The sequence below is a fragment of the Chroicocephalus ridibundus genome, chromosome 1 (assembly GCF_963924245.1).
Source record: "Chroicocephalus ridibundus chromosome 1, bChrRid1.1, whole genome shotgun sequence".
NCBI classification, from domain to species: Eukaryota; Metazoa; Chordata; class Aves; order Charadriiformes; family Laridae; genus Chroicocephalus; species Chroicocephalus ridibundus.
This window is the reverse complement of record NC_086284.1, coordinates 219255198-219282490: the sequence shown is the minus strand read 5'-3', so window position 1 is coordinate 219282490 and position 27293 is coordinate 219255198. Positions and strand designations below refer to the sequence as shown.

General features: G+C 53.6%; 1 protein-coding gene across 4 annotated transcripts in view; it reads left to right on the top strand.

Annotated features, from left to right (window-relative positions):
* Positions 1 to 21248, top strand: part of NRF1 (nuclear respiratory factor 1) — a 74516-nt gene extending 53268 nt beyond the window's left edge. For all 4 annotated transcript variants that reach the window (XM_063323764.1, XM_063323762.1, XM_063323765.1 and 1 more), the window contains one exon: positions 18971 to 21248. In XM_063323764.1, the coding sequence (XP_063179834.1) occupies positions 18971 to 19134 (164 nt within the window). In that variant the 3' untranslated portion in view covers positions 19135 to 21248. The remainder of the gene's footprint in view (positions 1 to 18970) is intronic.
* The last annotated feature ends 6045 nt before the right edge of the window (positions 21249 to 27293 follow it).

Sequence of the window (27293 nt, the reverse complement as noted above, 5' to 3'; positions counted from 1 at the left end):
GCATTCAAACCCATAAGCGTTGAACTGGGAGGATGGTAGATTAAGCAGAGATCGAAACCAGCCTCTGCTTTGCTGCTCCTTTCTCGGTGCTCCCGGGATGAAGTTCATGTGCGATGAATTCTGCCTGTAATAACAACTTATTCAAACCTATGCTGCGAGTGTGGCAAATCCCCCTCAGCTTTTTGAGCCCTTTGAGACATATTGTAGCCCATCTCTGGAAGACCTTCCTACTTAACAGCAGACAGGAGACAATCAAGGACAACTTCATCCTGCTGGCACGATCTCTGTCATCCTTCTGCTCCTCCAGGCAATCCCAAATGAGAGGTCCCAGCTCACCCTCCTTGCAAGCTGGCATGGCGAGATGATTCCCAGAGCGGAGCAAGACTTGTCTCTTGAGTTGTGGGGTATCATTTCTCCTGCAACTGGTCCCAACTGACCCCTCGCTGCCTGGGGGTAAGGATGAGCAATGGTCCCTGCTGTGGAGCAGCTTTGGCATCTTTCAGTGCAGATTTTAGCTTGCAAGTTGGATGGCCCTTGGAGAAATAGCATCCCCTCATCCCCATCTGTGTAGCGATGGGCAAGTGCTGTGACCACAGACAAAGATGGGGATGTTGTTGATGGTTTTCTACCTGTGCCGTACCACTCTTACCCCTTACACCATGTAAGAGCGGGCTTGGGGAGTTGAAAGAGCAGCCTGTGATTACACTGAATCAGGGCAGATGGAGAGGGGCTTTCTAATCCCCCTGCACCCCCACGTCATGGCAGAACTGGGCTGCAATCTGCTGTTTCATGACAGCAGGGCACAGTTCTTGCCTTCCCGAGCAGGTACCCTTGTGGCTGTGAGCTGGGCTGGATGAAGCCACCCTCTCCCGCTGTGCGCTGGAGGGCTGTGGAAAATGTTGCTGGGCTTTGAATGGATGGAGGCTCGTCTGACCCGAGGGCAGTTTGTGAGCTCCAGGCTCTTAATGGCTGTCAGTGGGCGAAGGGTGCAATCTGATCCAAATGGGAAGCTGGCTGAAATCCCAGCAAGCTGTTGTTACTCTATGAGGCATCTTATGAAATGAGATGGGTTTTGTGAACTCTCCCCCCCCCGCCGGGCACCCCACTAGAGGAAGAAATACCCTCTAAACTAAGCGACAAGCTGGGGCTTCCCCAAGTAGAGCCCTTCAGCGCATTGCAGCGTGGTTTGCGTGTGTCTCCATTTACAGAGCTCGTAGTCTTGCGTATTGGACCGAAGTTTCCTCCCTGCGGACCTACTTGCGCTTTCTGTTCTCAGCGCAGCCTCCATGACTCCGTGACTCCTCTTCGGACTGTGCGTTCCCGCTTCCCGGGCGCACGGTGCGGTGTAGACATTTCCAAACTGCTCAAGGTGCTCTACATTTTCTTTGCCTTAAAAAGTGCTCTGCCCCTCTTTGAAAACAGCCTCAGCTGCTTTCTTAGCAGGGTCTGACCTCTTGTGTTCCTCTCTTGCTTTTTTTTTTTTTTCTGAGCATGTCTAGAGGATCGTTCTGTGGCTGTATTTATCCTCTTCATGGGATCTCCCTAGCAGGGACTGATTTTAAAGCCTAAAAGCACAACCCCATCTGTCTTGTGCCTCTGGGGCATAGTAAAGGGCCTCATCCTGCAAGCGCTGAGCCTGTGAGCCATCTCGCTCGCAGAAATGTTTTCATTGTCAACCAGACCTGCCTATGGCAGAATGATGAAGGCGGCAGGTTTTAATTCATCTTCCCAAGTGGCCGCACTGGACCTTCGGACTCCTGTTTTTCCTAGTGAAACTCATTCTTCTTCACTGGCGCCGATCTTCAGCGGTTAGATTTTGGGTTTGAAGAGGACGACGTTTCTTGCTATGGGATTGATTCATTTATGCTTTGAGGCGTCAGCAGGTTGCACGAGTGCCTGGGGAGAGGCAACTCCATCGTGGCATCCCTTGGCTGGTGACACTTGGGTGGCCTTGTCCGAAAGGTTGGTGGGGTGTCCTTGCCTGTGGGCACACAAGGAGGAGAAGGTAAATTTGTCACTGTAAGGTCCGTTCCAGCCTTCCAACACCTTGATTGCAGCCTGGAAAATGGACAGCGTGAGACTTAGCTAACGCTGAGGTCAGTTAACCCTTTCTCTCCCCTTTCACTGGGTGAGTCCTAACGATAGCTGGGAAGGGGGCTTGAAGGTAAAACCATTTACCATTGCCATCTGACCAGTCGGGAATGCTTTTCTTGCTGCCTGGTGTCCCTCTGGGAAGTGAATCATGGTCGCAGTAGAGGGCGGTGTGTTTGTCCCTGGAGGCCCGTGTCTCCCAGTGACCTTCTCAGCTCATGAAGACAGCTTGGCTTTGCTGTAAAGCAGCTCATGTGACAGCGGTAATCCGCAGCTAGTAAACAGCTGTGCAGGAAGATTGCAGGGGAATCGCCCTATTTTCCCCGCACTGCAGACCCTGGCAGGCCAGCACACGAGAGCAGGACGGTGGCTTCTGCTTGCTGTGGGAGGCTGCTCTCTCCTTGGTTGCACGAGTCCATCAGGAGGTTGGTACGTTTGAAGCCACACCAGCCACCTCTGCAGAGCACGCTCTCCAGGTCAGAAGCACACATGTGCTTCCGTGAGTCGACGTGAAGCTGCGAAACAGGTTCCAAGAAGAAAAAAAAAAAAAAAAAAAACAACCACCAAAACAATTTCTCCTGAAGTGGTTTCCTCTGAATCTTTTTCAAAACCAGAGGTGGCATTTCTAAGCCTGAATTTGACTTGTTCCTCCCACCCCCCTATACCCGTTGGCTTAATTTATTCCCTGATGTGTACAAATTCCGCTCTGAGTAACACTTCCTGGTGGCTTGCGTGGACCCCCTTCTGCTCCAGGGATACTCCGTCACTGGTGGAGTTTTTGCCATCTGCCCACAGAAAGTTAAAGTGTGTCCTGGAGAAGCCGCAGACTCTGAGAAGGTGAAGACAGAGGGAGCGCTAGCTTGGAATTGGTTTAAAATTAATCATGGTATTATTTGTTATTCCCATACCCACCTTACAGCAGATCATAGCAAACTTTCCCCTCCCCATGGGTTTGTTGTCCCTCCTTGTTGCCACAGATCCCTGAACTTCCTCATCTCCATTTCCCGCCCCATGATTTTAATCCTCAAAACCTCAGGCATGTCCGAAGGGAAGTTCAGAGAATGGGGACTGGTGCTGACGAGTCGGAGGAGCCGATGACAGCTAAAGCGGGTGGTCTCAGACCGCGATCCAGCCTTGTGCAGCCAGAGGTTCCCGCAGGAACCTAAGCTGCCAGCAATTTGCCTCAATTCCCTCCAGAAAGGAGATGCCTTTGATCAGGTAGGCAGCAGTTGCTTCGTACCCGTGTAATCCCTTGGTTTCTCTACCGTCTCTGCCAGAAACCACCAGCAGCGTGTTTGTGGCTTCAATACGTTGTCGACCAGTGGCCTGAGACAATCCCTCATTTCATGTAAGCTACAGAACAGCCTTCAGAAGTGGCCATCTGTTACCGCTGGCCTACGACGGATTTGAATGCGAGACCTCCCAGTGAAAGGCTCTCTGCTATTCCCCTGAGCCGGCTGATCTCTTCCCTTCCACCCCTTCCCATCAAAAAAAAAAAAAAAAAAAAAAAAAAAAAGCTTTGTACTTCCAAGCATTAGGGGATTCTAATTGGTGTGTGCGCCACAGGACCACCGCATTTAAATGGTGAACATATAGCTAATGGAAGCTGAGGTTTATTGCTGGCATAAATATAGTATGTTCAACTCCTTTGAAGTCACGGGGATCAGCATCTGGGGGTGTTTGTGTTCAATTATACACCGTCGGTGAATTTGGCCTGTGGTTGTTTCCTGTTGCTCTAACCCGCAAATGCCTTATGATGTCCTCAGCCAAATCTTCTTGGAGGTTCCTGGTACGTTGCCTTTGCGAAAAAGGGTCCAAGTTGCGCTTTCAAATAGGAGTTAAGTGTTAGGAGGTTTGAAGTCCCGCTGCCAATTAACAGAACTTGGTCTTGGCCGGGTTTTAGGCTTTCTGCTTGTTTGCTGCTGTCAAGAGATGTGCTTTCTCGCTTTCTGGTCCGGGTGGACCTGCGGTCTGAGCCAGAGCAGCCGTTCCCTGCAGCCTGCCAGTGGGACTCCGGTCTGAATCATCCACGGCAGATGCAAAGCAGAAGGGATTCTCCAGCCACCGCAGCTCCTTTCTCTCTGGGGAAGCGGTTTCCGACCTGTTCTGTCCTGCCCTGGGAAGCGACGGGACAGGCTGTTACACAAGCGGCTGCTTGAGTCTTCTTGCAGTTTTTGTCCGCGTGGGTCCGTGTGCCACGAGTCTTCCCTTTGCGGGCCCCTGCGCACCCGGGGTGAGACCCATGGGGAGAAAACACCTGGAAGACCCCTGGTTTCTGCAATGCGAATGATTATTTCTCTCCCCGTGCCCATCGTTGGCTTCTCTTGGTGTGCGGAGAGGCTTCCTACCACCCAGCCTGCGTGGCCTGGGCTCTACCTGGATGCACAAATGTTCTGTGCCTTCAGACACCAGGCCAGAGTCCAAGCTTTTTTTTTTTTTGCCTTTTTTTTTTTTTTTTTTTTTTAATCAACAGATGTGCAGGGTTTAAAAGGGAGGAATCTGCCAGAGGCAGTAGCATACCAAGAATAAGTACTCTTGGGAGAGAGAGGTAGGAACCCATCCCACCTGCCGCGCAGCCCGGGCAGTGGAAGACGGTGGTGTGCGAAAAAAGGAGGAATGTGGACTGTAAAAACTTGCTCTTTACACGATACCTTCTCCGTCTGAGCCATATCTTCGCCATGATTTATTGCTCACCTTGCTGAGGATGGGCCAGGTCCTACGCAGAGGGAGGAGGGGGATCTGTGCCAAACGGGTCCCTTGTCCTGTAAAGAAGACAGGCTGCAGACACCAAAGCACTGTGACACTCAACACCGTTGCAGCAAGGGTGTGTGCCGGTTTGTAGCAGGGATGCTTTTATAGCTAGATCCGAAGGGTATGCTTTGAAGAAGAGAAAAAAAGGTGTGTGTCTAGTCCTTTTTTCCACCCCCCGAGTTAAAAAGAAGAGTGCTTACCTCCTTGTAGCTAGTGCAGGAACTAGCGTAAGGTAAGGCTCCAGCAGAGACACCGGAGTCGCAGCTTTCCGTATCTGCAAGGTAAAGCTTTGAACGCCTTCCCAAGGCATTGTCCTCCTCCAAAAGTTGTGCACCTCGTTTGGCTGTGTGTTCATGTCACCTCTCTTGGATGAAGAGGACCGTTTCCCCCAGCGAAGAGGGCACAGGGGCCGGGAGCGGGGCACTGGGGGAGAGAACCCATCACTTTGGACCCGTTCGTTGGCCATGAATGTGCACTCTGTTGTAGCGGAGAGGCTCCCGCTGAACGAGTCAGCGAAATGCTGGGAAAGTGTTTTTTAGATGAAGCCAGAGACTATCTGGTTACGTATTACCTTACTGCCAGAACAATAGCTGCTTTATATCTGCATGTGCTAAACGCGCTGTAGTATATGCTAATGGCCGTGTTCACATGTGATCTATGGCGCAGCGTACGAACTCGTGAAACTCATTGAGATCCGAGTCTGTCGTAGCCTTAAAAACACATTGAGCTCCTTTCAGAGACCAACGAGGCCGAGTGCCTGGATTTTCATGAACTTTCTAGCCTCGTGCTCTTGGGATATACCTAGAAATGCCACTTTGGCAGCCATTTCTGCTTCTCATTCGTTTCTCAGCCCTCATTACTCAGGGAACAGTGGAGAGCTTTATTGGAGGTGGCCTTAGCTTCTCCGAGATGGATTTTACTACTCTCACTTCTGTGCAGCCGTTTCTCATCGGGCCTCTCTGGTCCAATTAAGCCATTCATCTAAATATTTGTAAAATACAGTACAAATATCTGGAAGTATCTTACACTTGCCTCCCACTTACTCTACCTCCCATTTATGCACACGATGTTCTGTATAGAGGTAGAATTATTTAAGTTACTGTGCCTAATATTGGAGCGTTATTCATATATGGGCATTGACTTTTTTAATTCACCTGGTAAGCAAAAGGATGTATTTCCTATGCATATATTAATTACCCCACTTAATTCTCCACCCCACCCACCCCACCCCACCCCCAAACTGTAGTATTTGGCCTTTGTTCAGCCTTTTACACTTGCATTTTATTGTCAGGCTTCCTAGCAGCAGACTATTCAGGTTGCAAGTGGAGCCTAGCAGAGAGTTCATCAGGTGAGTGGATTTTTGTGGTGGTAGTTTGGAATAATGGGATTTGGCTGTCGTCGGTATTGCCACTTGTTCCTTTAGGCTCCTGACTGTGTGGTGTTTCTTGGGGCTATATGGGCTGTATCTATCTGTCTTTTTTTTTTTTTTTTTTTTTTTTTCCTCCTCCCTCTTCCTTTCACACTTTCAAGGGGAAGATATCAGATGTTGGGTATATATTTACATCCAAGCGCCCTGTAACGGCTGTCTCAGCCGCTGCGGGGTAGAGATGCGCATGCCTCTGGGGTGTGCTAATATCTTACAGCCCAATCCTGTTAGCCTTACGCAAGCCGGGCTCTCTCATAACTGTTACTTAAGTAAAGAATTAGTGAGGAGCGGGAGCAGAGCTGGGCTCAGAGCCTGTATTTTAATAACACTCAAGCAGCGGTACTCTGGTGATATGGATGGGGTTGTGGGGAGGTTGTGATTTTTTGGATTTCTAAAATTTGGCTTTTTAAAGGTCACGGACACGATGCAGAGTTAAAGCGGCAACGCAAAGGAGAGAAAACCCCAGAAATACACTTTCAGCACCCATCAGCTTTAAGAAACTGTAGACTGAACGTTGTAGCAGAAACCTAAGTAAAGAAGTGGGCTGTCCCGTGTGTCACACGGCACGGGAGGGTAGATAGGAGAGCTTGTGTGCGTGACCGCTCACGCTTCTGCCAGCTGAAGTCCCCCAGATTTTGGACTGTGGACACATCTGTCTTGATATGCAGCTGTATTCTCCTTGCACGTTATTATTTATGATTTGCAGGGATGCCCAGAGTATTGTTCCTGCAGAAACTCTGCCAAATAATTATCAGCTTCATTAGAATATGTGATATTTCAGCGCTTAAAAACTGTATATGATTCCATTTAAAAGACTTCATTCTAAAATGGACTTTTGTTATTCAAGTAATATAACATTGTACCAATTTTAGGTAGTACCCTGCCTTCATTCTCACAGTAGCCTTTAATAAGACCATATAGAAATACGGGACCCTAAAGGCTGTTTTTAAAGGCAGGGTAAGAATCGATCTCAATACACAATTCTTCCTCTGGAAGAGCCCCTGTGGATGTTAATGGCATAGCAGGCAAGTCAGTAAAGTATTTATGGCAAAATATAATAGGGATCCCTATTAGGTGATTGTCCAGAAACTTTTAAGGTGCTATATTGCCCACCTGTCCATAAGAGGAGCAGACTCTAATTTATTCTTATGTGTTCCCTGTCTCTACTTGGAGAAGCTTTGCATTGATAACACCTGTCCGCTCCATCTTTTTTGTTAACAGAGAACAGGTCGTAAGAAAAGCGAATCCCAACTTGAGCAGACACTGGGGGTTGCTGTACTTTCTCTATTTTTAACTGTGTTTCCTGTATACATGATTGACCATGATAGACTGCTAATCTTATCAGGTGTGCCCTTCACTCCACAGCAAAGCCAGCCGATCAAGGAAGCTTAGAAGGGTTATTCGCTAAGCTTTCATCTGTGGAGTCCGGTAAAAAAGCTTTCTTTTCACAGGTAGACACAGAGACTCCTCGTGTTTTGTCGCTTCTCCTATGTACCAGATTGGCTTGGTTTTAGAGTGACGTGCTCTGGGGGACCAGCACTAGTGTGTGAGGTCTAGGTAAGAACTGAGCTTGAAGAGACACAGCTTTATTCTGCCTCAGCCGGCGTCCAGGTCCTGTTATCCAGCTCTAAATTCACCCTCAAGCCCCCATGAAGGGGAGAGGGAGAGACAGGTGACCTTTTGTAGGACACAGGGGCTGAAGGCATGAAGCTAATCCACCGTCAGGATACCAGACTGCTGCTCTGCCTCCTTTCCCAAGCACCCTTTCCGTGGGAGTTTGCAGCTACATCAAAATGAGGATGAAACGGAAGACCTGGGATTTCAGGTTGATCGTTTCCAATGTTAAAAATAATTGCAAGTTTTACCCTATGTTACTGTCCTCGCTGCAGATGATTGCAGATGGAAGACTTCTGGTATGTCAGGAAAGGGCTGCAAAGACAGAGGTGCGTGGCAGTTGCGAAGTGTCATCGGTGAAGGAGACATTTGCCACCGCTACTTGAAGACCGTGGGTCTTTGCTGTGCCAGGGAAGAGTCTGGGTGTCAGGTTGGCTCACTGGGGTCTTCCTCTTTCCGTGGAAATGCTGGGGTTTCAGAGGGGATAATTCCATGAGCATAGCTGAGTCCCTCTCTGTGTGTCACTTGATAGGTTGGGCTGTCCCCTCCAGCAGCAGAGACTCCTGTAAATCAGGAATCCCAGCCCCACTGGTTTTGTCTCAAAGTACTACAACTTAAAAAGAACTCCCAAAAAAAAAAAACCCAAAACAAACCCCCAAGACTCAAAACCCCCAGAAGCTTTGGAATCCTCTTTGGGGATCTTGTTAGTCATTTCACAAGGGAGAGAGGTGACTTCTAGGTCCTCTCTCCAGGATGAAGAGAGGGCTTGTGTTCTCTTGGATTGTATGTCGAACAAAGCAGGAGGTGTGGACGCACCTGCCCTGCTGTGGTCTGCTGAAAGGAGCCACAAGTAACCGAGTGGTCCCTTTGTGAGGACGGATTGCCTTCCTCTAGAGGCAAAGGTGAAATACCAAGAAATAAGGGAGATTAAGCCAAAAGTGTTTCAGATCTTGACTGAGCTGTGGCCCTTCCCTCCTTGTAGAGAAGAAGAAAATAGAAATGTACCAAAGATGCTCGTTCAATGAACTGTCTTCTCGCAGCTAGAGAAAGAAGGTTGGTCACTGACTGAGACTTAGGGATAAATAAAAAACAAACATCCAAACTTGGGGTTTAAAACCTCGATGCAAAATGCCAAGCCTCTCACAGCCTTTGCTGAAGTTAAATGAGTGGAAGGAAGAATGAGCCCTATAAGCTTGGTGTTGCATCCTGGCCCGTGCCTTTCTGATGGCATGGGGCCGGAGGTCCTAAATCAACCAGGCTTTCTTGGTCACTGAGACAGCAGCTCCTGTTGCTCTGAATGAGCAGAGAAGGAAGGCTCGTTGAAATAGAACAAGAGGAGCCAAGGCTAAGGAGGGAACAAATCACTGACAATTTAAGCAGGTAGGTGATGCCCAGCCTGAGACGGTCTGGACAGCCTGAGAGACTGAGATGTGATCATGAGGATGGGTTGGAGGCAGGGAAGGAAGTAGCGGCTCCAGGGCTGTCCTTCCTACCTCCCATGCAGCTGTTGATGGAAACGTTGCATCTTCTTTTGTCTCCTTATCTTCTGTTCTAAGGAAGAGTCAAGGCTATGGTGTAACCTACTGGATTGCAACACTCGGTTTAGTACTCCATCTGTGAGCTGCCATGACTCAACTTTGCTATCAAAACTTCAGGTGCCTTGTTACATTACTCTTGGCTGTGGTTTTGACCGGAATGGCTCTGGAAAAGACAAGTGATGGATGATCTTGAGGTATTCTTGCAGTCAGCATGCAACCTTATTCAGATTATCATTTGGTAGAACGTTTGTGTTTTGAAATGGATGGCACAGAGGATGTGTAGGGAAGAACTGCAACTGTTGTGTGCCTAGAAAGTTCTCAGAGCTTAAATCCCTGCACGGGCTTTTTCTGATGGTGAAAATCCTTCCAAGTATCATCTTGTCCTAAGAGACATCTAATTTGAGTTAGTCATTGATGCTCTAGCAGTAGTTGGGGGCGGGGGGGGGAAGAGAGAGAGAGAGGAGGGCATGCTTTCAGAAGACGGTTTGTCTTATCTTAAAGTAGGTGCCTGTGTTAAGAGATGTCTTCTGCTTCCTTTGTCACCATTGAGTGTGGTAGGATTCTTGAAATGCTTGATTTCTGCAGCTGACTTGGGGTGAAATCCCATCCATGGTGTCATGTCAACACCTCGTATCTTAGGGGACGCGTTTCGTTTGCGGATGTTTCTTCTCTACAGTCAGAGGATTTTTCAGGGTAACGTGACTTTGAGAGCGCTCGTTTTAGCTGGTGTGATTTAAACTTGGTAGAGAGATCTGTGTTGTTTTTCTGAAGATACACGCTCATCATGCCCATTGCGTGTCCTTCCCCCCTCTTGAAGGCCTCTCGGGTTAGTCCCCCAAAAGGGAGGTGGTCAAGATGATAATTTCCGGAAATCTTGGCAAGCCAGTTTCCCATGCACAGCAATGTGGATTTAATAAAAATCTGTTGTGGGAGCTTTTAATGTGCGTGCTGAACAGTGCTCTTTTGTGTTAGCAATTACACACCAGGTAGTCTCCAGCACTGCACTTACCTGTCTTGGTGCGGATAGGAATGGACATTGCTCCAGGACTCAGTTTAAGGACATGGTTGCTCTGCGGTTATTTAAGTACTGGTGGTCGTGCGACCTTTCTCGAAGGCAATGATACCTGCCGCGTTGCCAGAACACATACGTGACTGCGATCAGCTGGAACAGAGCTGCTCAATATCCTGTTTTTATGACTGTCCTTTTTAAAATGGGTAGCAGTGAAGCGTAACAGAGTCCCTCCTGTTTTGCCATGTTGCTAAAAGAAATTGCACGTGGGTGGGAGAATGAGGTATGTCCCGTGGTTGACTACGAACCAAGTTTACTGTCAAGAAATATCTCTAGTGCCAGCCGATTTGTCCTGTATGTCCTAGTGCTGTCTTGTATTTGCTCGGTTGGTGACCGAGCGGATCAAAGCTTCTTTACATAAAATGGAGCCTGCAAAATCTTGTTCACATACAAGCCTGAAAGGAATTCAAGTGATCGCTTACACCAGCCCCTTGCCCGAGCCAGCATCAATCTTAGCTGGCTCTAAAAGACTTTTAGGGTTGGAGACTTTGCTCCAGAGCTTCGCTAACCTTATGTTTAGTGGTTGCCTGGGTTCCCTGCTGCCCGCCTCTAGTATCTAGTGCAACTTTCCATTCTGCACTTCCAGCTTGTATCTTATTCTATCCCGCTGTGGAAGAGATGATCAAGTTATTCCCAACTGAGCTGCATCAGTCTCGATGTATTTGCAGGCTCTCCTAGGTATATAGATCAAAGCACGCCCAGTGCCCTTTCATTGTGCTGCCCACCAAAGGCAAACGTTTCATTGTTTGGAGGTCCTCTAGCGATGCATTTCCTTGCTTGTTTTTTGTGCGCTAAAACCTGCACCCTGCTGATTTTGAATTGTCTATGAGAATTCTTCCATCGTGTCTTCAAGAGTCGCCTTTGGCTCTGAACGAGATGTAGCAATGAGATGGTATCTGCTGACCTGTGTGCTAGGGCCCTGTAGTGCATTCCTGAGCACAGGAATTTCGGTTGATCTGCTCAGCCCCGTGCCTCCGGAGGAGGGTAAGAGAAGTTGCAGGAATATCTACTGCAAAATGCTACAGTAGGATCGTGCTAAGCAAAGTTTGTAGTAGTTTCCCCTCAGTGCTAGCTGAGAATACTGAAACAAGCAAAGTCCTCTGAGTGAGTTGGAGGTCAACAGCCAAGAAAGTCCAGTGGAAAATGTCACTTTTTTTAGCCTTCTCCATTGCTGGCATGAGCACCATAGGGCCTTTGGAGCTCTAGCGGGGGTCTGGGAGGCTTGTAGGGCCACCCACAGTGGTCTCCTGACTCTGCAGTTCTTGCAGATGTTCAAAGCAAATGATAAACCAGGCAACTTTCAACACTTACCGCCATTTTGGTGTCCAAGAGAACAGAGAAGGACACACCAACTTTGGCATCCATCACATGGGATCTGCTTTCTCTTCTCGGTGCTGAGTATGATTCTGGTGCCAGTGGATCCCCAAGAGCAGCAGCTGACCGTGGCTCCTGGCTTCTGATGATTTGAAGCAGGCTGTGGAGTCCTTTTGGAAGGGGACCTGCAGCTCTCAGTAGAGGTCCTGGTTTTTTGATAAGACTATAGAATCATAGAATTGCCTAGGTTGGAAGGGACGTTTAGGACCATCGAGTCCAACCATCAACATAACACTGCCAAAACCACCACTAAACCATGTCCCTCAGCACCACATCTACCCGTCTTTTAAATACCTCCAGGGATTACGTCGCCCAGCTCAAAAAACAGATGATATCCTACGCACTGTCAAGGGCTCCAAGGTGGTCACTGAAGTCATTGCACATTTTCTATTCTGCCCTATAAAAGAAATCCCAAGAGCAAATACTTTTGTGCTACTTGGTGACTCCAGACCTGTGGCCCTTACTCCTCCACACTCAGAGCGGTGTTTCTTGTGGCTTCACAGCTTTTACAGCCATAAACTCAACTCCCTCTTAACAACATCGCTCTTAAATTCTTCCTTCAGCGGCCTCCCCAAAGCTGTGTTGAAAAGGTTTGCACCATCTTCCCTTCCCGCTCCTCCTGGGCTTAGGCTGGCGCAGTACCGCAGAGCAGAGCTGGGCATTGGTTGAGACTCCTGGCTCCCTGATGTAGGAGCCAAATGGTCATGCTGCGCCATTTGCCTTTTGCTTCCTCACACCCTCCCTTTCCAGAGGCTGTTCCCTAGGAGTTTGCTTTGGCAGGAGATCAGCTCTCTGTTGTAGTTGATGCTACCAAAGAAGAGGGTTTTGCACTTTTTGAAAGAGGCGGCAGCCGTTTCCTTTCTTGAGTTGATATTCAAGATGGTGACAGTGGCTACTGTTGTCTTGTCTGGTCAAGGATGGGGCTGGTTCTTGTCTCTTGACCCCCCAGGACTTTGCGCTTGTGTTCCTGTTTGAGCGCGAGGCAGAAAACGTTATGTGCAAGGTCCTGCTGTTCAGCCTTTCCATGGTGTAGAGGGCTGTGCCAAGACATTCACCAGAGGAGCCCATCTCAGCTGGGAAGAGAACATCTCTCTCACTGAGTGACTGGCACCTGAGAGGTCCCTTGAGATTTTTCTTTTCAGTTTCTTTTCACTTTTCAGTTTCTCCCAGACATTCTGTGTGTCTTCGGGCACTTAATGTGAGGGTTAAGCTTTCAGAAGTATTACACTGAATGTCTATGTTGTCCATACCGGTTGTTGAGACGACTCCTGTCTTGGTATCAATGAAGACTTTTCTACTCCAGGGTGCATTTCAAAGCTTGCAGAACCTGACTATCCAGCTGTAAACTCAGACTGCTGCCGTAATGAGAGCATACCAGACATTCACGGGACATATGGCAGCCAGGCTCTTCATACCATCTGCTGCCAGATCACAACCTGATGCTTAAAGTCCAGCTTCAGACAGAGCTTTGTCCAAGGTTGCCTTGGGCTGTCACAGTTTCTTCACTGATGGGACCTTCATGGTGGTAGGATCTGCATTGGCATCCCAGCCCATCTTCCATCCACCTCTGGTATGATTGCTTCATACCTGGAATGAGATATCCACTAAATAATCTTTATACGTGGGATGCTGACAAATGGGTCCTTGGCACCGGTCTCCAGGTGCAGTCAAACAACACAGCGATGAGCTGTATCAACAGCCAGGGTAGTGTAACCTCACCTCAGCTATGGTCAGGAACCAGTTCGTGGAGTTGGAAGCATTGAAGAGTGGATCTGCTTGGCCAGTTAGCTGTCTGTGTACCTTGAGCACCTTAGCAGATGGCCTTGAGCCACTTTGAACTACCAGATGCTGAACAGGAGATAAGGATGCACCTTGGGGAATGGACTCAGCCTTAGGTACCAGGCATCTAAGGCATGTCTTGTGTCGCTGAGTAGTACAGTGTTCCAAATCCTGAAGGACTGGCAATGTGCTCAGCAGTTGGAGGCTCTGGTAGTCTCTCTTCCTCGTGCTGCACTTTCTTTGATCTCAAGGGTGAAGAGATTCCTGCCAAGCAAGGCAGAAACCGGCACTGATGAGCCTGGTCCCCTGAACATCAACTGTCCTGGATGTCCAGGGCACTGCTGAACCTGGACACCAATTCCCAGGGCGCTGAATCATCCCACCCGCCTGGCCTTCTCCCCCAGAGTCCTTTGTGGTGGTCTAATGCAGTCACGAGCAACGTAGGATCAAAATGGTTGTTCTTATGCCGCTGCTGATCTGCTCTCCATGCCAGGTAGGATGTCTCTGTCAGCCATCGCATGACTGTTGGCCTCTGAATCCTGTGGCTCTCTGGTCACAGGTAGAGCCTAACCCTTACCCTCCTTCTTCTGTAAGCTGTAACCTCTTCTCTGCTGAAACAGCAGTTTCATTATCTCCTGTGGCCTGTCGCAGTCCCCCAGCTGAAATGCAGCCGCTAATATAGTCTGACCCGGCATTAGAGTACAGCCGCAGCCGTCTCTGAGTCGGCCAGCTCTAATCCTTTGATTCATGGTGGCCATCTCAGCCCCTAAGACCTGCCACAGGTCTCCTTCTCTCTTGGCCACCCTTACGCCCTGCCGCGGTGCCAGTTCCCCTCCGTGGCTGTCAGCTTCCTTCCTGGCAAAGCCAGCTGATCCTCCACCAAAAAGTCTTTCCCTGGCATGCTGCAGGTAAGGGAGAGGCAGGACCTCAGTGCTGGCCCTGCCCCAGCTCCCTGCCTGGATGCCGTCCTTGCGCCCGGCCGGCTGGAGCTGGCTCCTCATCCCTGCCAAGGACAGGAGGTGCTGGCAGGTAGGTGAGGTTGGTGGCCAGGAAGAGGTGATTCGCAGGAGGATGGAGATGCTTGGGCTTCGTGCCTCACCCACCGCTCCTTCCAGAGGGGCTTTTTGGGTGCCTTCATGAAGGGGAAGCAAACGCGCAGCCTTGGCTGCATCTTGCCGCTCGCGGGGAGCCCGCGGCCGTGCTCTGCGCTGCTCGGTGCGCGATTCATCACCTCTGGTGTCCTCCTTCCCCGGGCAGGAGCCGGTCTGAGCTGCGGGTGGGATCCAACGGGATCCCTCTTCCCTCTCTTGGCCGGGGCTCTCCTGCCTGTGCACCCCATTCCTCGCAGAGCACCCCGGCACGCCTCCACTTTCTTTGCAGATAACGTATTTTTTCCAAGACTCGAGAAGTTGTTTTTTTTTTTTTTTTTGTCTAATGGATTTCCTGTTTTTAATACAATTGAAAGGGTCTGAAATCCATGCTTTAGATTAACATATGCCAGCTAGATTAGGGCTAATCAGGGTGCAGGTCTGAGCAGATGCAGCGCAGGGCCAATCCTAGACCTGATTACAGTATCTCAGTGGTTTAATCGTCTCTCTCCCAAGGGCGATCATCTCTGCTTTAACGCACAGCAGACTTTCCAGCCCTCTCCTCCTTTGGTTTGTTACCACCCCTGGCAGGAAGGCCGCTACGTCAGATGCTGAGGCGATTTAGTTTAATCCCATGCAGAAAGGGATCTGCCTGTTGCCGTCTCTCACGGGGACTTCCCTGCTCATCCGTGCGCTCCAAGATGTGGCCAAACCTTGGGTGACACAAACTCATCAATGAAGACCCTGGTTGAGCCTTCACATCTCGGCATCTTTTGATAACACCCATCTTTGGCAGCAGCCCTGCCCTGGCCAAGGCGCGTTTGAACAGCATGAAGGGATCGGCTTTTGAAATGTTGTGTGGTCTGTGGTCCATGAGGATGGTGGGGACTCGGGTCTTTGGGTTGGCCGTGGGCTGTGACCCCGGATGGGTCTTCACATCTCGCCATCTTTTGGTAGCATCCATCTTTGGCAGCAGCCCTACCATGGCCAACGCGCGTGTTTGGACAGCACAGGGGGATCAGGCTTTGTGGTCCATGAGGGTAGTGGGGACTCTGATCTTTGGGTTCGCCAAGACTGTCATTTGAGAGCTCCAGCAATCTCTTTTGGGCTAGCAACCCCAGCAACCCAAAGGGCTTAGTTGGGTTGTTGGTCTGGAGCGGGGATTTTAGGTGCATCCCAGGCCAGATCTCCAGGTCTGCGCCAGCACCTGCGTAAACTGGGATGTGCTACATTTCCTTGTAGGGTCTGGTAGGAGGCTGTCTTTAACAGGGCTGAGCATGAGGTCTCGTTTCAGTGTTTTGTTACCTAAAACTCTCATCTATTAGAAAGCACCTTGGAAGCTTTGTACCTTCTCCTGACTCCACGCCGTGCCTAGCGCTCGGTGTTGAACCATCTCACCAGGCAAGAGATCCCTCAGTTGGGCTGTGAACTGGATGAACGTGGACATAACCTTTCTGGTGTGGGGCAGCCCTTCGCCTGGGGGATCTTGGAACTTTCCTACCCACGGAGTGCTTTGAGATCCTGAGAGGAGGGGTGTCGAAGGACTGCAAAGCATGCTGCGCTCTGACGGGGTCACCCACCTGGTCAGTACGATTAACTCGTAAGCTTTCCTGTCTGTACCGTAAGTAATCTGAGGACACCGAGCCGTGCTCTGCCGCCTCGTGTTATTAAACGAGTGCCCTTGGCGGGACAGAGATCTGCTCTCTGCCACAGAAACCTGAATCAAAAGAGATTGGACTGCTTTTTCAGGAAAGCCTGGGTCAGGAACCTGCCGTCTTAAACCGTTTGAGTGCTGTTTCAGGTGTTGGCCATCCTGTGCTGATGCCTGGGAGGATTTGTGGACCCCTAAAAGCTTGTTTTCCCCAACAGGGGGGCTGTTAATTTCAGAAATGTCATATATAGGGTAGCATTTACAGGCTGGCTTGTCTAAATCATGCTTTACCAAGCCAAAGCCAGTGGTGGGTACAGGCAAATAATGTTGAAAGAGAAAGATGAAGTTGATCTTGCCAGCCTGTGGGATTTGCTATTCCCTTTCCCCTGCCCAGCTGTATCGAGCAGTTGCCACTGCTCCTTGCTGTTTTTTCCACCTCTTTTCATCGTTCGCGTCACAATATCCTCGGGGGCCTCGTTGTTTTGTTGTCGCCCTGGTTGGTGTTACCTAGCTAACCCCGGCTCACCGCGTTTGCCACAGCAGTGCTTTCCTCCGTGGCCAAAAACGCGCCCGAAGTTTTGTCAGCTCCAGCTCGGGGGCATCTGATCCCTTCCTGTAGCTGAGCCACCCTTGGGAAAAAGATGTTCCCTATTCTGCTGGACCCATCCATCAGTGGGGAAGGGCTTGGTTTGTTTTCCTGTATCTCTGGTATATGTCATGTATACGCACGTATGAGTGCCTACAGCCGGTGCCAGGAGCCAGTACGGCTTGGCCAAGGCTCACTGGTCTCACGCTGCCCTTCACCCGTCATAGAATCATAGAATCATAGAATCATAGGGTTGGAAGGGACCTCTGGAGATCATCTAGTCCAACCCCCCTGCCAGAGCAGGGTCACCTAGAGCAGGTTACACAGGAACGCGTCCAGGTGGGTTTTGAATGTCTCCAGAGATGGAGACTCCACCACCTCTCTGGGCAGCCTGTTCCAGTGCTCTGCCACCCTCAGGGTAAAGAAGTTCCTCCTCATGTTTAGGTGGAACTTCCTATGTTCCAGTTTGTGCCCATTGCCTCTTGTCCTGTCCCCGGGCACCACTGAAAAGAGCCTCGCCCCATCGTCCTGACACCCACCCTTTAAGTATTTATAAGCGTTGATAAGGTCACCCCTCAGACGTCTTTTTTCCAGACTGAAGAGACCCAAATCCCTCAGCCTTTCCTCATAAGAGGTGCGGAGGCAGAACGACCTGCCTGAGAGGGAGAGTGAGCTGGAGGAAGGGAATCGTGTTCGAGAGAGGCCGGCGGCTGTACCAGGGGTCATGGGCAGGACGGGCGGTCTGTGGTCTGCACAGCGGTGGGATCCTTCTCGCGTGCCGTGAAAGTGGGAAGGCGTTCGAGTGGCGTAAAGAGTTAGAGGGGATGGAGGTCTTGCAGGGGGGAGAAGCCGAGTTTATCCCTCGTTCAGCCACAGGATTCCCAATTCTGGGCAAATCAAGTGGAAAAATGCATTTCAGAAGTGTGTTCCTCATCTCTGGGTGACCACTGCTGGGCTGCATGGTGGCGCGTTCACGGCTGCAGGAGAAAAACATGGGAGCAATCCCATGGGGACTGGCTGTACAGGTACCCGCTGTACCATCCCGGCATCTTCTTTGGGTTCCTCCTCCAAAAATTGCTTATTTCTTTCCTCCTTAACCTTATTCTCTCTCCCTGCTGCCAGACAGCCCAGCATGGGCTGAGCTCTCCACCCTGCCACCCAACCCTACCCCATCCCGTCCCTGCTCCCATCCCACGTGGCACCGTGGTGGGTGAGTTGGGCACAGCGAGGCCACCGAGGCACGGTTACACCAGCACGGACACTGCTGGCTGGGAGGCAGGTGTCTTCCCCGACCGCTGGCTTTCTGTGCGTAAAATCATAGAATAGTTTGGGGTTGGATGACCTTTAAAAGGCCATCTAGTCCAACTCCCTGCCATCAGCAGGGACATCTTCAACTAGATCAGGTTGCTCAGAGCCCCGTCCAACCTGATATGGAATGTTTCCAGGGATGGGGCAGCCACAGCTTCTCTGGGCAACCTGGCCCAGGGGCTCACCCCCCTCACAGCAAAGGATTTCTTCCCAATATCTCATCCCAATCTCCCCTCTTCCAGTGTAAAACCCTTCTCCCTCGTCCCGTGGCTCCCCTCCCTGCTCCAGAGTCCCTCCCCAGCTTTCCTGGAGCCCCTTTAGGGCCTGGCAGGGGCTGGAAGGTCTCCCCGGCGCCTTCTCTTCTCCAGGCTGAACCCCCCCAGCTCTCTCAGCCTGTCCCCACAGCAGAGGGGCTCCAGCCCTCCCAGCATCTCCGGGGCCTCCTCTGGCCCCGCTCCAACAGCTCCGTGTCTCTCCTGTGCTGAGGCCCCAGCGCTGGAGGCAGTGCTCCAGGTGGGGATACACCGACGATCCAAAGGATCATCTCCGGAGCAGCGCTCCCTGTGCCGAACACAGCCCCCAAACCTCTGGGGACCACACCACGGCATGTAGCCACACCAGCCTCGTCCTTTGTGCCGGTCTCACTCCGCTCCTTCCCTCTCAACCCCAATCCTATTTATTTTTTGTCTCCGCAGGTCTCGTCCAGATCCCCGTCAGCATGTACCAGACCGTGGTGACCAGCCTGGCCCAAGGCAACGGCCCCGTTCAGGTGGCGATGGCACCCGTTACCACGAGGATAGCGGACAGTGCCGTCACCATGGACGGGCAGGCGGTGGAAGTGGTGACCTTGGAACAGTGACGATGCCCAGAGCCAGGATCGCGGTGATTTTCCTCGTCTCTTATGCGAATAATTTTTTTACGCCTCTCCAGAGATGCAATCAGGTGGCATTGAGTCTCCCAGCTTTGGAAGCAAAGGTTTTGTTGACCTTTTTTTTTTTTTTTTTTTTTTTTTTTAAAAAGGAAAAAAAAAGAAAAAAATAATACTGGCAGAGGAAGCGTGTTAAGTGCATTTTTATAGCGCCACTCTGCTCTCGTGTGAGTGAGAAGCCAAATTGTGACGGAGCTTTCATTCTGAGAAGATTTAAACGGAAAAAAAAAAGCAACCCCACAACAAAACGAAGCAGCCCCTTAGCCCCCATTCCGCCCCCCGGCGTGGGATCGAGCAGGGTGAGGCACGGGGCGGGGGGGCCGGGGCACGGCGGGGAGCACGGATGCCCTCGGCCAAAACCGCTCCGGCAGCATCGCCGCCACTCCCGGGCTGCGCCGGCACCTTCCTCCGCAGCAGCAGCAGCAGCTCCCGGGCACGGCCCTCCGCCGTCCGCACTTGGCAAATTAGGTTTCAAAGATTTTAAAGTGGACTTTTATATTTAAAAAAAAAAAAAAAACAAAAAACAAAAAACAAAAAAAAAAAAACAACAAAAAAACCACAAACAACAACAACAAAAAAAACCAAACAAACAAAAAAAACCACAAAAAAAAATAAAACCACACAAAAAAAGAAAAAGGAAAAGAGTTCGGAAAAGGCTCCTCTCCTGGGAAAAAAAAAAATGCATGTGTGACTGCAGGGGGGTGGCAACCTGTTGAAGGGATGATGATGCTCTTCCAGGAGCCCGCGGGACTGCCGCCCTCCCCGCGCCGGCCAGCGAGGCCACCTCTGCCTTCGAGGAGCGTTCGCGCCGCCGCGGAGAATCCCGGCCGTGCTCCGCTCGGCGCCCCTTGGTGCACACTGGAGACCTGTTCTTATTCCTCTGCTCTCGAAACGTACCTGCCATTTTAGATATTTTTGGTCTTTTTTTTTTTTTTTCCTTCCTCTGTGTTGTTATTATTATTATTGTTGTTATTATTATTATTATTTCCCGTTTTTGTGGATCTAGACTGAAGTGGAAACGCCTCTAGAGGGGCTCCGGCTGCGTGTCCCGTCCCCCCCAACTTCCCCGGTTCACCCACCGTGTTCCCAGGACTTTCCTCACCAAAGAGCCACTTCGGGCTCGTCCCGGTCCCCGCCGCCACCCCCCAGGACCCCAAAATGTCCCCAGCATCTGGTTCCCACAACAAAACCGTCGCTTGAAGGTAGTTGGGGGGGTGGGGGGGGGGGCAATGTGAGCTCAGACCCCTCCCTTCAGGGACCCCCTCTGCACCCCCCAACCCTCCAAGCCACCCCCCTGGTCCTGCCCTACGTGCATCTCCCAGCACGGCTTTGGGGGCTTTTAATCCCCATCACCCCCCCAAAAAAAAAGGGGAGGGGGGGAGGGAAAGGCCTCGGGGGGGTTTTTGGGGGGGGTGTCAAATTTTACTTGACTTTCCCGTGGGCCGAACCCTCCATCAGCCACAGCCCCCCCCGCCCCCGGTGCGTGCAGTTGTGCGTGGTTTTCAATTTGCGTTTTTGGGGGGGGTTGGGTTTTTTTTTCCTTTTTTTTTTTTTTTTTTTTTTTTATTTTATTATTATTTCCGAGTGGCCATTAACGAAGTTCTCCACGTCTTCGCTCCGCCTGCCAGGAAGTTTTCAGATTCTCGTATTTACTTGTTTTATATGGGGGAAAAAAATATCAAATGTTCTTTGTATACGTTTCTTCTGTATTTTAACGAGGGGAGGGAGATCTTTCCATAGAAACAGTCCTGGTTCTCCAATTTGTTGTTGTTATTATTATTATTATTATTATTATTATTATTTTGTTTTTTAATTATTATTTTTTTATTGTCCTTGTGAAGATGTCGGTGGCTTTCAAGTCAGTGTTTCTTTGGCGATGAAATGACGTTCTTTTAGTCCGAGAGGTTCCCCCCTTCCCTCCCACCCCCCCCACCCCCCCCCAAAAAAAATGACAAAAAACCAGGCAAGTAGCAGAGCATGGACCCCCCTTTGTTTTCCCAGTGTCTATTATTGCCTCATTCAATAAATTGTTACAAATGTGTCTACCCCCGCATCCGGCTCTCCTGTTTTGGGGTATTTTGGGGGGGTTTTGGTGTATTCCGGGGTGTTTCGGGGCTCGGTCCCGCACCCCCAGCCCTCCCCACGCTGGTTCCTGCTACGACGCTGGGGCTGGAGATGCGGAGCTGGGCGCGGCCGGGATGATTTTGGGGCTTAATTCCTCCTTTGTGCAATTTATCTCTTTTTTTTTTTTTACTCTTCCAGCAGCAACCTGGGGCCGGGTGGAAACCATGTGGGGGTGCTTGAGGCATCCCCCCCCCCCTGCGCCGTGCCCCCACCCAGGGGCTGGGCTGGCCTTTGGGGTGAATTCCTCCGTTTTCAGCTGCAGCAGCCGCCGCCGAGCCCAGGCGCTGTCGCCCCCGGGATTCCTTGAAAACCGGGACACGTTATTCGGGATGGGAACCCCAAGGAGGAGCAGGGAAGCGCGGCCATGGGTTTCAGCAGCTTTATTTGAACGCCGGCGCGGGACGGTGGCAGCCCTGGCTCCGGCGCCGTGAATCCTGCGGGTTTCTTGTAGCCTGCGGCAAGAAAAACAGCGGAGGAAGGCTGGAAGGACGGACAGACGGACAGAAGGAGAGGAGGAAGGTGGCTGCTTTGCTGGAGCACCCCTGGATGCTCGTGGATATCCCCTGCCGAGCTGGGAGCAGCTCCCTGGTGTGGCTCAGTGTCCTCGGACACGAAAGATGCTGCGTCTGCCGGGAGGGCGACCCGGGGGTCTGGGCACCCCTGGGGACCTCAGGACGTCCCTGAAGGCACCCCCGGATCTGGCAGCGCGGCCGTGGGGGAAGCGGCTCCGCTCGGCAGACGCTGCCGCCAAGCTTTAATCTTTGCTAATCGGTCTTTAATAAGCAGGTCGGGGCCTCCCGCTGGGGCGGCTCGCGCTGGCCCCCGCGCACCAGCCAGCTTCGCTCCCTGTGGCCTGGATGGTGGGGCCGGGTCCTGCTCCGCTCCCCGGCTTGGGCACTATGGGGGGTGGGGGGGTCCTCCAGGCATTGGGGGGTGTCCCAGAGCGCGGGCACGGTTTGCTGCCTCCGCTCCCCCCCATTGCAGCGCTGCTCTGCACCAGACTGCAGGAGTTGGCCTCAAATTGCAGGCTTTGACCCCAAAAGCGATGGTGGATGCTCAGGACATTCCCGGCTGCTGCAGCTGGGAAGGGGCAGGATGGCGGGCGGGGGGGGGGGGTGTCTCAGGGTGGTCCCCCACAGGGTCCAGGTCCTGGGCGGGGGGGTCCTGGGTGGCACCAGCTCCTTCAGGGGACTGGTGGGGATGGAGCCTCCTGGGAGGGGTGGGGCTTCTTGTGTGGGTGTGGCCAGAGCGGGTGGGGCTTGCAGAGGATGCTCCACCCCTGCCCCCCCCTCGGGGCAGCGCCCCATTGACAAGCCGGTTGCGGGGGGGTTAGGCCCAGCATTGGGGCGATGGATGGATGGATGGATGGATGGATGGATGGATGGATGGATGGATGGATGGATGGATGGAAGAACAGACTGACTCGTAAATGGATCAATGGCTGGATGAATGGATGGATGGACAGACAGATGGACAGACTGGTAGGTGGATGGCTGGAGGGATGGATGGATGGATGGATGGGCAGGTAGATGGATCAATGGCTGGGTGGATGGATGGATGGACAGACAGATGGACAGACTGGTGGATGGATGGATGGATGGATGGATGGATGGATGGATGGATGGATGGAAGGACAGACTGACTCATAGATGGATCAATGGCTGGTTGAACAGGTGGATGGACAGATAGATGGACAGACGGATGGATGGATGGATGGACGGACAGACGGACAAACTGGTAGATGGAGCAATGGCTGGCTGCCTGACCAGACGGACGGGTGGAGGTATGTATGGGTAGATGGACGGGCAAATGGATGGTTCAATGTCAGGACAGACGGGGGGTGGATGGCCGTACAGACAACGGATGGGTGGCTGGATGACCAGATGTTTGGTAGCTGGATGACCAGACGGATGGATGAATGAACAGACAGACACATGGACAGCCTGTGTCTCCCCCACCTGCCCTGGGAGAGCGATGGGGACCCCCGTCCGTCCCTCCCCGCCCCCTCCGGGCGCAGGGAGGATGATTTGAGTGTGCAGCCTAATCCAGCGTGATCCAATCTCCGCGGGCTTACGCCGAAAGCCCCGTAATCACCCAGCGCTGCCCTACATATCCCGACCAGCCGCCCCCCGCCCTGGGGGGGGCATCCCTGCACCCCAGGGGTGATGGAGGGGGATGAAGGGGGTGTGCATAGCCCCCCACATCCCCCGGCCACCCCAATATATCAGCCCAGAGCTGCCACTTCCCGCCCTATCCCCTGCCCCCTGGCTAAAAGCTGTCACCATCCCTCCTGCACCCGGGGACAGGCGGGGGACATGTGGCAGCTGCCACCGCAAGCTGCTTCAGCAGTGCCTCAGTTCCCCCCGCCCCCGGCCCCCCCCCTCCCCAGAACCTGGGGGCTGGGTCAGGGCCGGATCCAGGGCCATGGGCCGGATCCAGAGCTGGGGGCAGGACTTGGCCACCTAATCCCCCCCCTCCTCAGCTGCCCTGCCTGCATCACGGGGCTGGATCAGCCCTAAAAACCCGGAGTCACACGGGGACACGCAGCCACGCTGCTCCAATGACCGGCATCCAGCAGGTCCCTGTCCACCCCCCCTCCAAGGGGACACCCTGGGGTGCTGGGAACCCTTCTTGGGATGGGGCTCAGCATCACCGTAGCCCCCCCCTGCCCCATACCACGCGCGCGCACACACACCCACCGCGTTCCCTCCCCAGTCCATAGTGGAGGGAGCAGGACCCCGCGAGCACCCTCCCAACCCAGCAGCAGACCCCTGGGTGGGACAGTGAGGGAGGCACAAGGTGCCCGGCTGCACCCATGGGTGCCAGGGGCCCGTGTCCGCGGCGGTTCCCCGGGGCTGTAGTTGGCAAGTCTAGAACCACCGGATCCTGCTACCGCACCAGTGTGAGTTCTACCATTGCCAAAGGCAGCCCCGGGGCTGGGCACCACCGGCACCGTCTCAGCAGCCAGGCCCTGGCACGGGGACTAGTGAGGGAGAGACACACGCAGCCACGGTGCCAGGCCTGGAGAGCTGCAAAAAAAAAATAGGGGAAAAAAATGTAATTTCACCTGTCCAGCCAGAAAATCCCAGGCACGGGCCCTGCAGAGGTCCGTGGTGATGCTTCGCTCAACGCTGGGGAGATGCCACCACCCTGGTCCAGGAGCCCGGGGCGGGGGGTCGCATCCTGCTCGTGATGGCCACCATGGGGACACGGCCTGGCCGAGATGCCGCCACGGGCTGGGACACCACGTTGGGATGGACACCCCCTCAATGGCACCCGTGGATGGGTCTGACGGCCATCCCTCCATCGCCCCGGCAATTTCGGGTGGTTTCCACCTTCCCTCCCCAGCAGCATCCCTCGCTCCCAGCATCCCCCCTGCTGAAACCACCTCCCCGGCCCCGACGCTCCTCCGTCCCCCAGCCCCGGCGCTGCTCTCTCCGCCTTCTCCCATATTGGCACTACACATAATTGCTCAAAAGCTACAAATAAAAGCAAAAATGTGCTAGTGCCAAAACGGGCCAGGCGACGTCGGCGACGGCCCCACGGGGCTCGCGGGTCTTTCTCTGCTCTGTTTATGGCCCTATGGTAATTCACTGACCGCGGGGTTGCACAGTGAATTCTACCAGTGCCATACACAGAACAGGAGTAGCGAGCTCGCAACATCCTTTTTTTTTTTTTTCCCTCCTTAATTTCCGCACACACCCCCCCCAAATCCTCTGTAAGTGGGAGCCGAACGCCCCCAGCCTGGTCTTCAGCCTCGATAATGATGCAAAAAGTGGGAATAAATTATTATCGACCGGCAAAATGCTTTGGAAACCACAAAGTGAAGGGAGATGCTCACCACCACCCCCACCACCCCCCCGTGTCATTTCTCCAGGGAAAAACGGGTGGGGAAAAAAGATGGGGAAAAACCCGCTCCCCAGCTCAGGTGGCCGGGCGCCGGGATTTTTGGGGATGCGCCGCAGCGGGATGGGGCTGAGGAGACGCCGGGACCCGGCCTTGGAAGCCATTTCCCAGCCGTCGCCTCGGGGGGGGTTACACGGGTGTCTGGGCCCCAGGGAGTGGATGCTGCCGGACGGCCGCAGCCCCCCCTAAGATGGCTGCAAGACCCCAGGATGGTCACAAATCCCTGGACGGTTGCAACCCCCCCCCCAAAAAAAAAGGCTGCAACCTCCCCTGCGGGGCTGCAAAGCATCCAGATGGCTGCAACCCCCCGCCCTCGACCCCCCCAGAAATGTTGCGAATCCTCCAAAAGGCTGCAAACCCCCTGGACGGCTGCAAGTCCCCCAAATGGTTGCAAACCCCTCCAAGAGATTGCAACCCCCCCCGTCCCCCCCAATTGGTCGTAACCCCCCCAATTGGTCGTAACCCCCCCCCCCCCCCCCCAAATAGTTGCAAGCCACCCAAAAGGCTGCAAACCCCCTGGATAGTTGCAGCCCCTCCAAATGGGTGCAAACCCCCTGGAAGGCTGCAGACACCCCCCCCCCCCCACCTCCAGAAAGTTGTAGACCCCCCCCCTAGAAGTTTACAGACCCCCCCAAAAGGCTGCAGACCCACTGGATGGTTGCAGACCCCCTCCCCAAAAGGTTGCAACCTCCCCTGTACGGTTGCGAAGCATCCAGCTGGCTGCAAACCGCCCCCCTCCCCAAAAAAAGGTTGGAACCCCCTCAGATGGATGCAAAGCGCCCCCCCCCACCCCCCGGGTGGCTGGCGAAGCCCCCAGCTGGCCACGACGCTGTCCCCCGTGGGGCTGCGCTCGCCCCTGCCAAGCGGCCATGGCGGCGGGGAGGAGGAGGAGGAAGGCACAAAGTCTCCTTTGTGTGGACGAAGCTGAGGCCCCGACGAGCCCAGCGGCCCCGGGATGAGCTCGGGGTGCCCCGGATCTGGTGGCGGGAGGTGACACCCCCACCCCCCCCCTCCAGGACGCAGCCGCCGACCCCTCGTACCCCATCCGGCCTCAAATTTGGGGGCCAAAGACGAGCAGCAGCGCTCGGCCAGCCCCGCGATGTGGGGAGCGTTGCGCATGGAGGGCTTAACGCCGGCGGGGACAGACGCGTCCCCCCCACTGGCACCTGCCTTTCGGGCTCCATCAGCAAAGCCCTCACCCCGCGGCGAAGCACCCCAAAAGGCTGGAGGAGCTCCCCCCCAAACGCCCCACAGCACTCGCCAAGCCCCCCAAGGCCACGGCGCCGTCCTCACCTGGGGGACACCAACCCGGCGCCGCGGTGGCTTGGGGACAGCAGTCCCCGGGGGCCCGCGGGCGAGGCCGAGCCCGCCGCCATCCTTGGCGTGACTTTGAAAGCGATGGCTTCGCCTAATCCCCGCCGTCGGCCGGCCCGCGTGGCCCCGGCACAGCGCCAGGCAGGATCCGGCCCTTCCTCCCCAACCCACGCCAGAGGCTGCGGCATCCCACTCGGGCTCGTGGGGGGGGTGGGAGCTTTGGGGGTGCCCCCCTTGTTCCCCGTCCCCCCCTGCCTCCGCCCAAGGCCACTGCGGCAGCCCAGGGCCCCGGGGCTGAGCCTGCCCCTCTGCAGAGCCGCCGCACCCCGGCTCATGACGTTGGGAGCTGCCGCATTGCGGATGCTGCTCCCCCCGGGGCCCCCCCCGGCCCCGCTCCCGGCAGCCCCCTCCAAGGGCTCTGCCGCAAGGCCCGAGACCTTCGGCACAGGGACGCGGGGGTCACCTGGTCCCTGAAACACATTTTGGGGTCCAGCAGGGAAAAATCCTGTCCCCGACCCCAAAAGGCCACCGGTGTCACCCGCGGATGCTCGTGGCACTGGCAGCACCAAGATGGTGCTCGGCCGCTGCCTCCACCACGGCAGGGGACATGGTGGCTCGGGGCCATGGCCACTGCCGATGTCTTCCCCGCCGTGGGGTGCGATTCGTGTGGCCAAAGGTCCCCCCTCCGTGGGCATTGCCAGCGGGCAGCTGGGGAGAGGGGACGGGGATGGGGACAGGGATGGGGC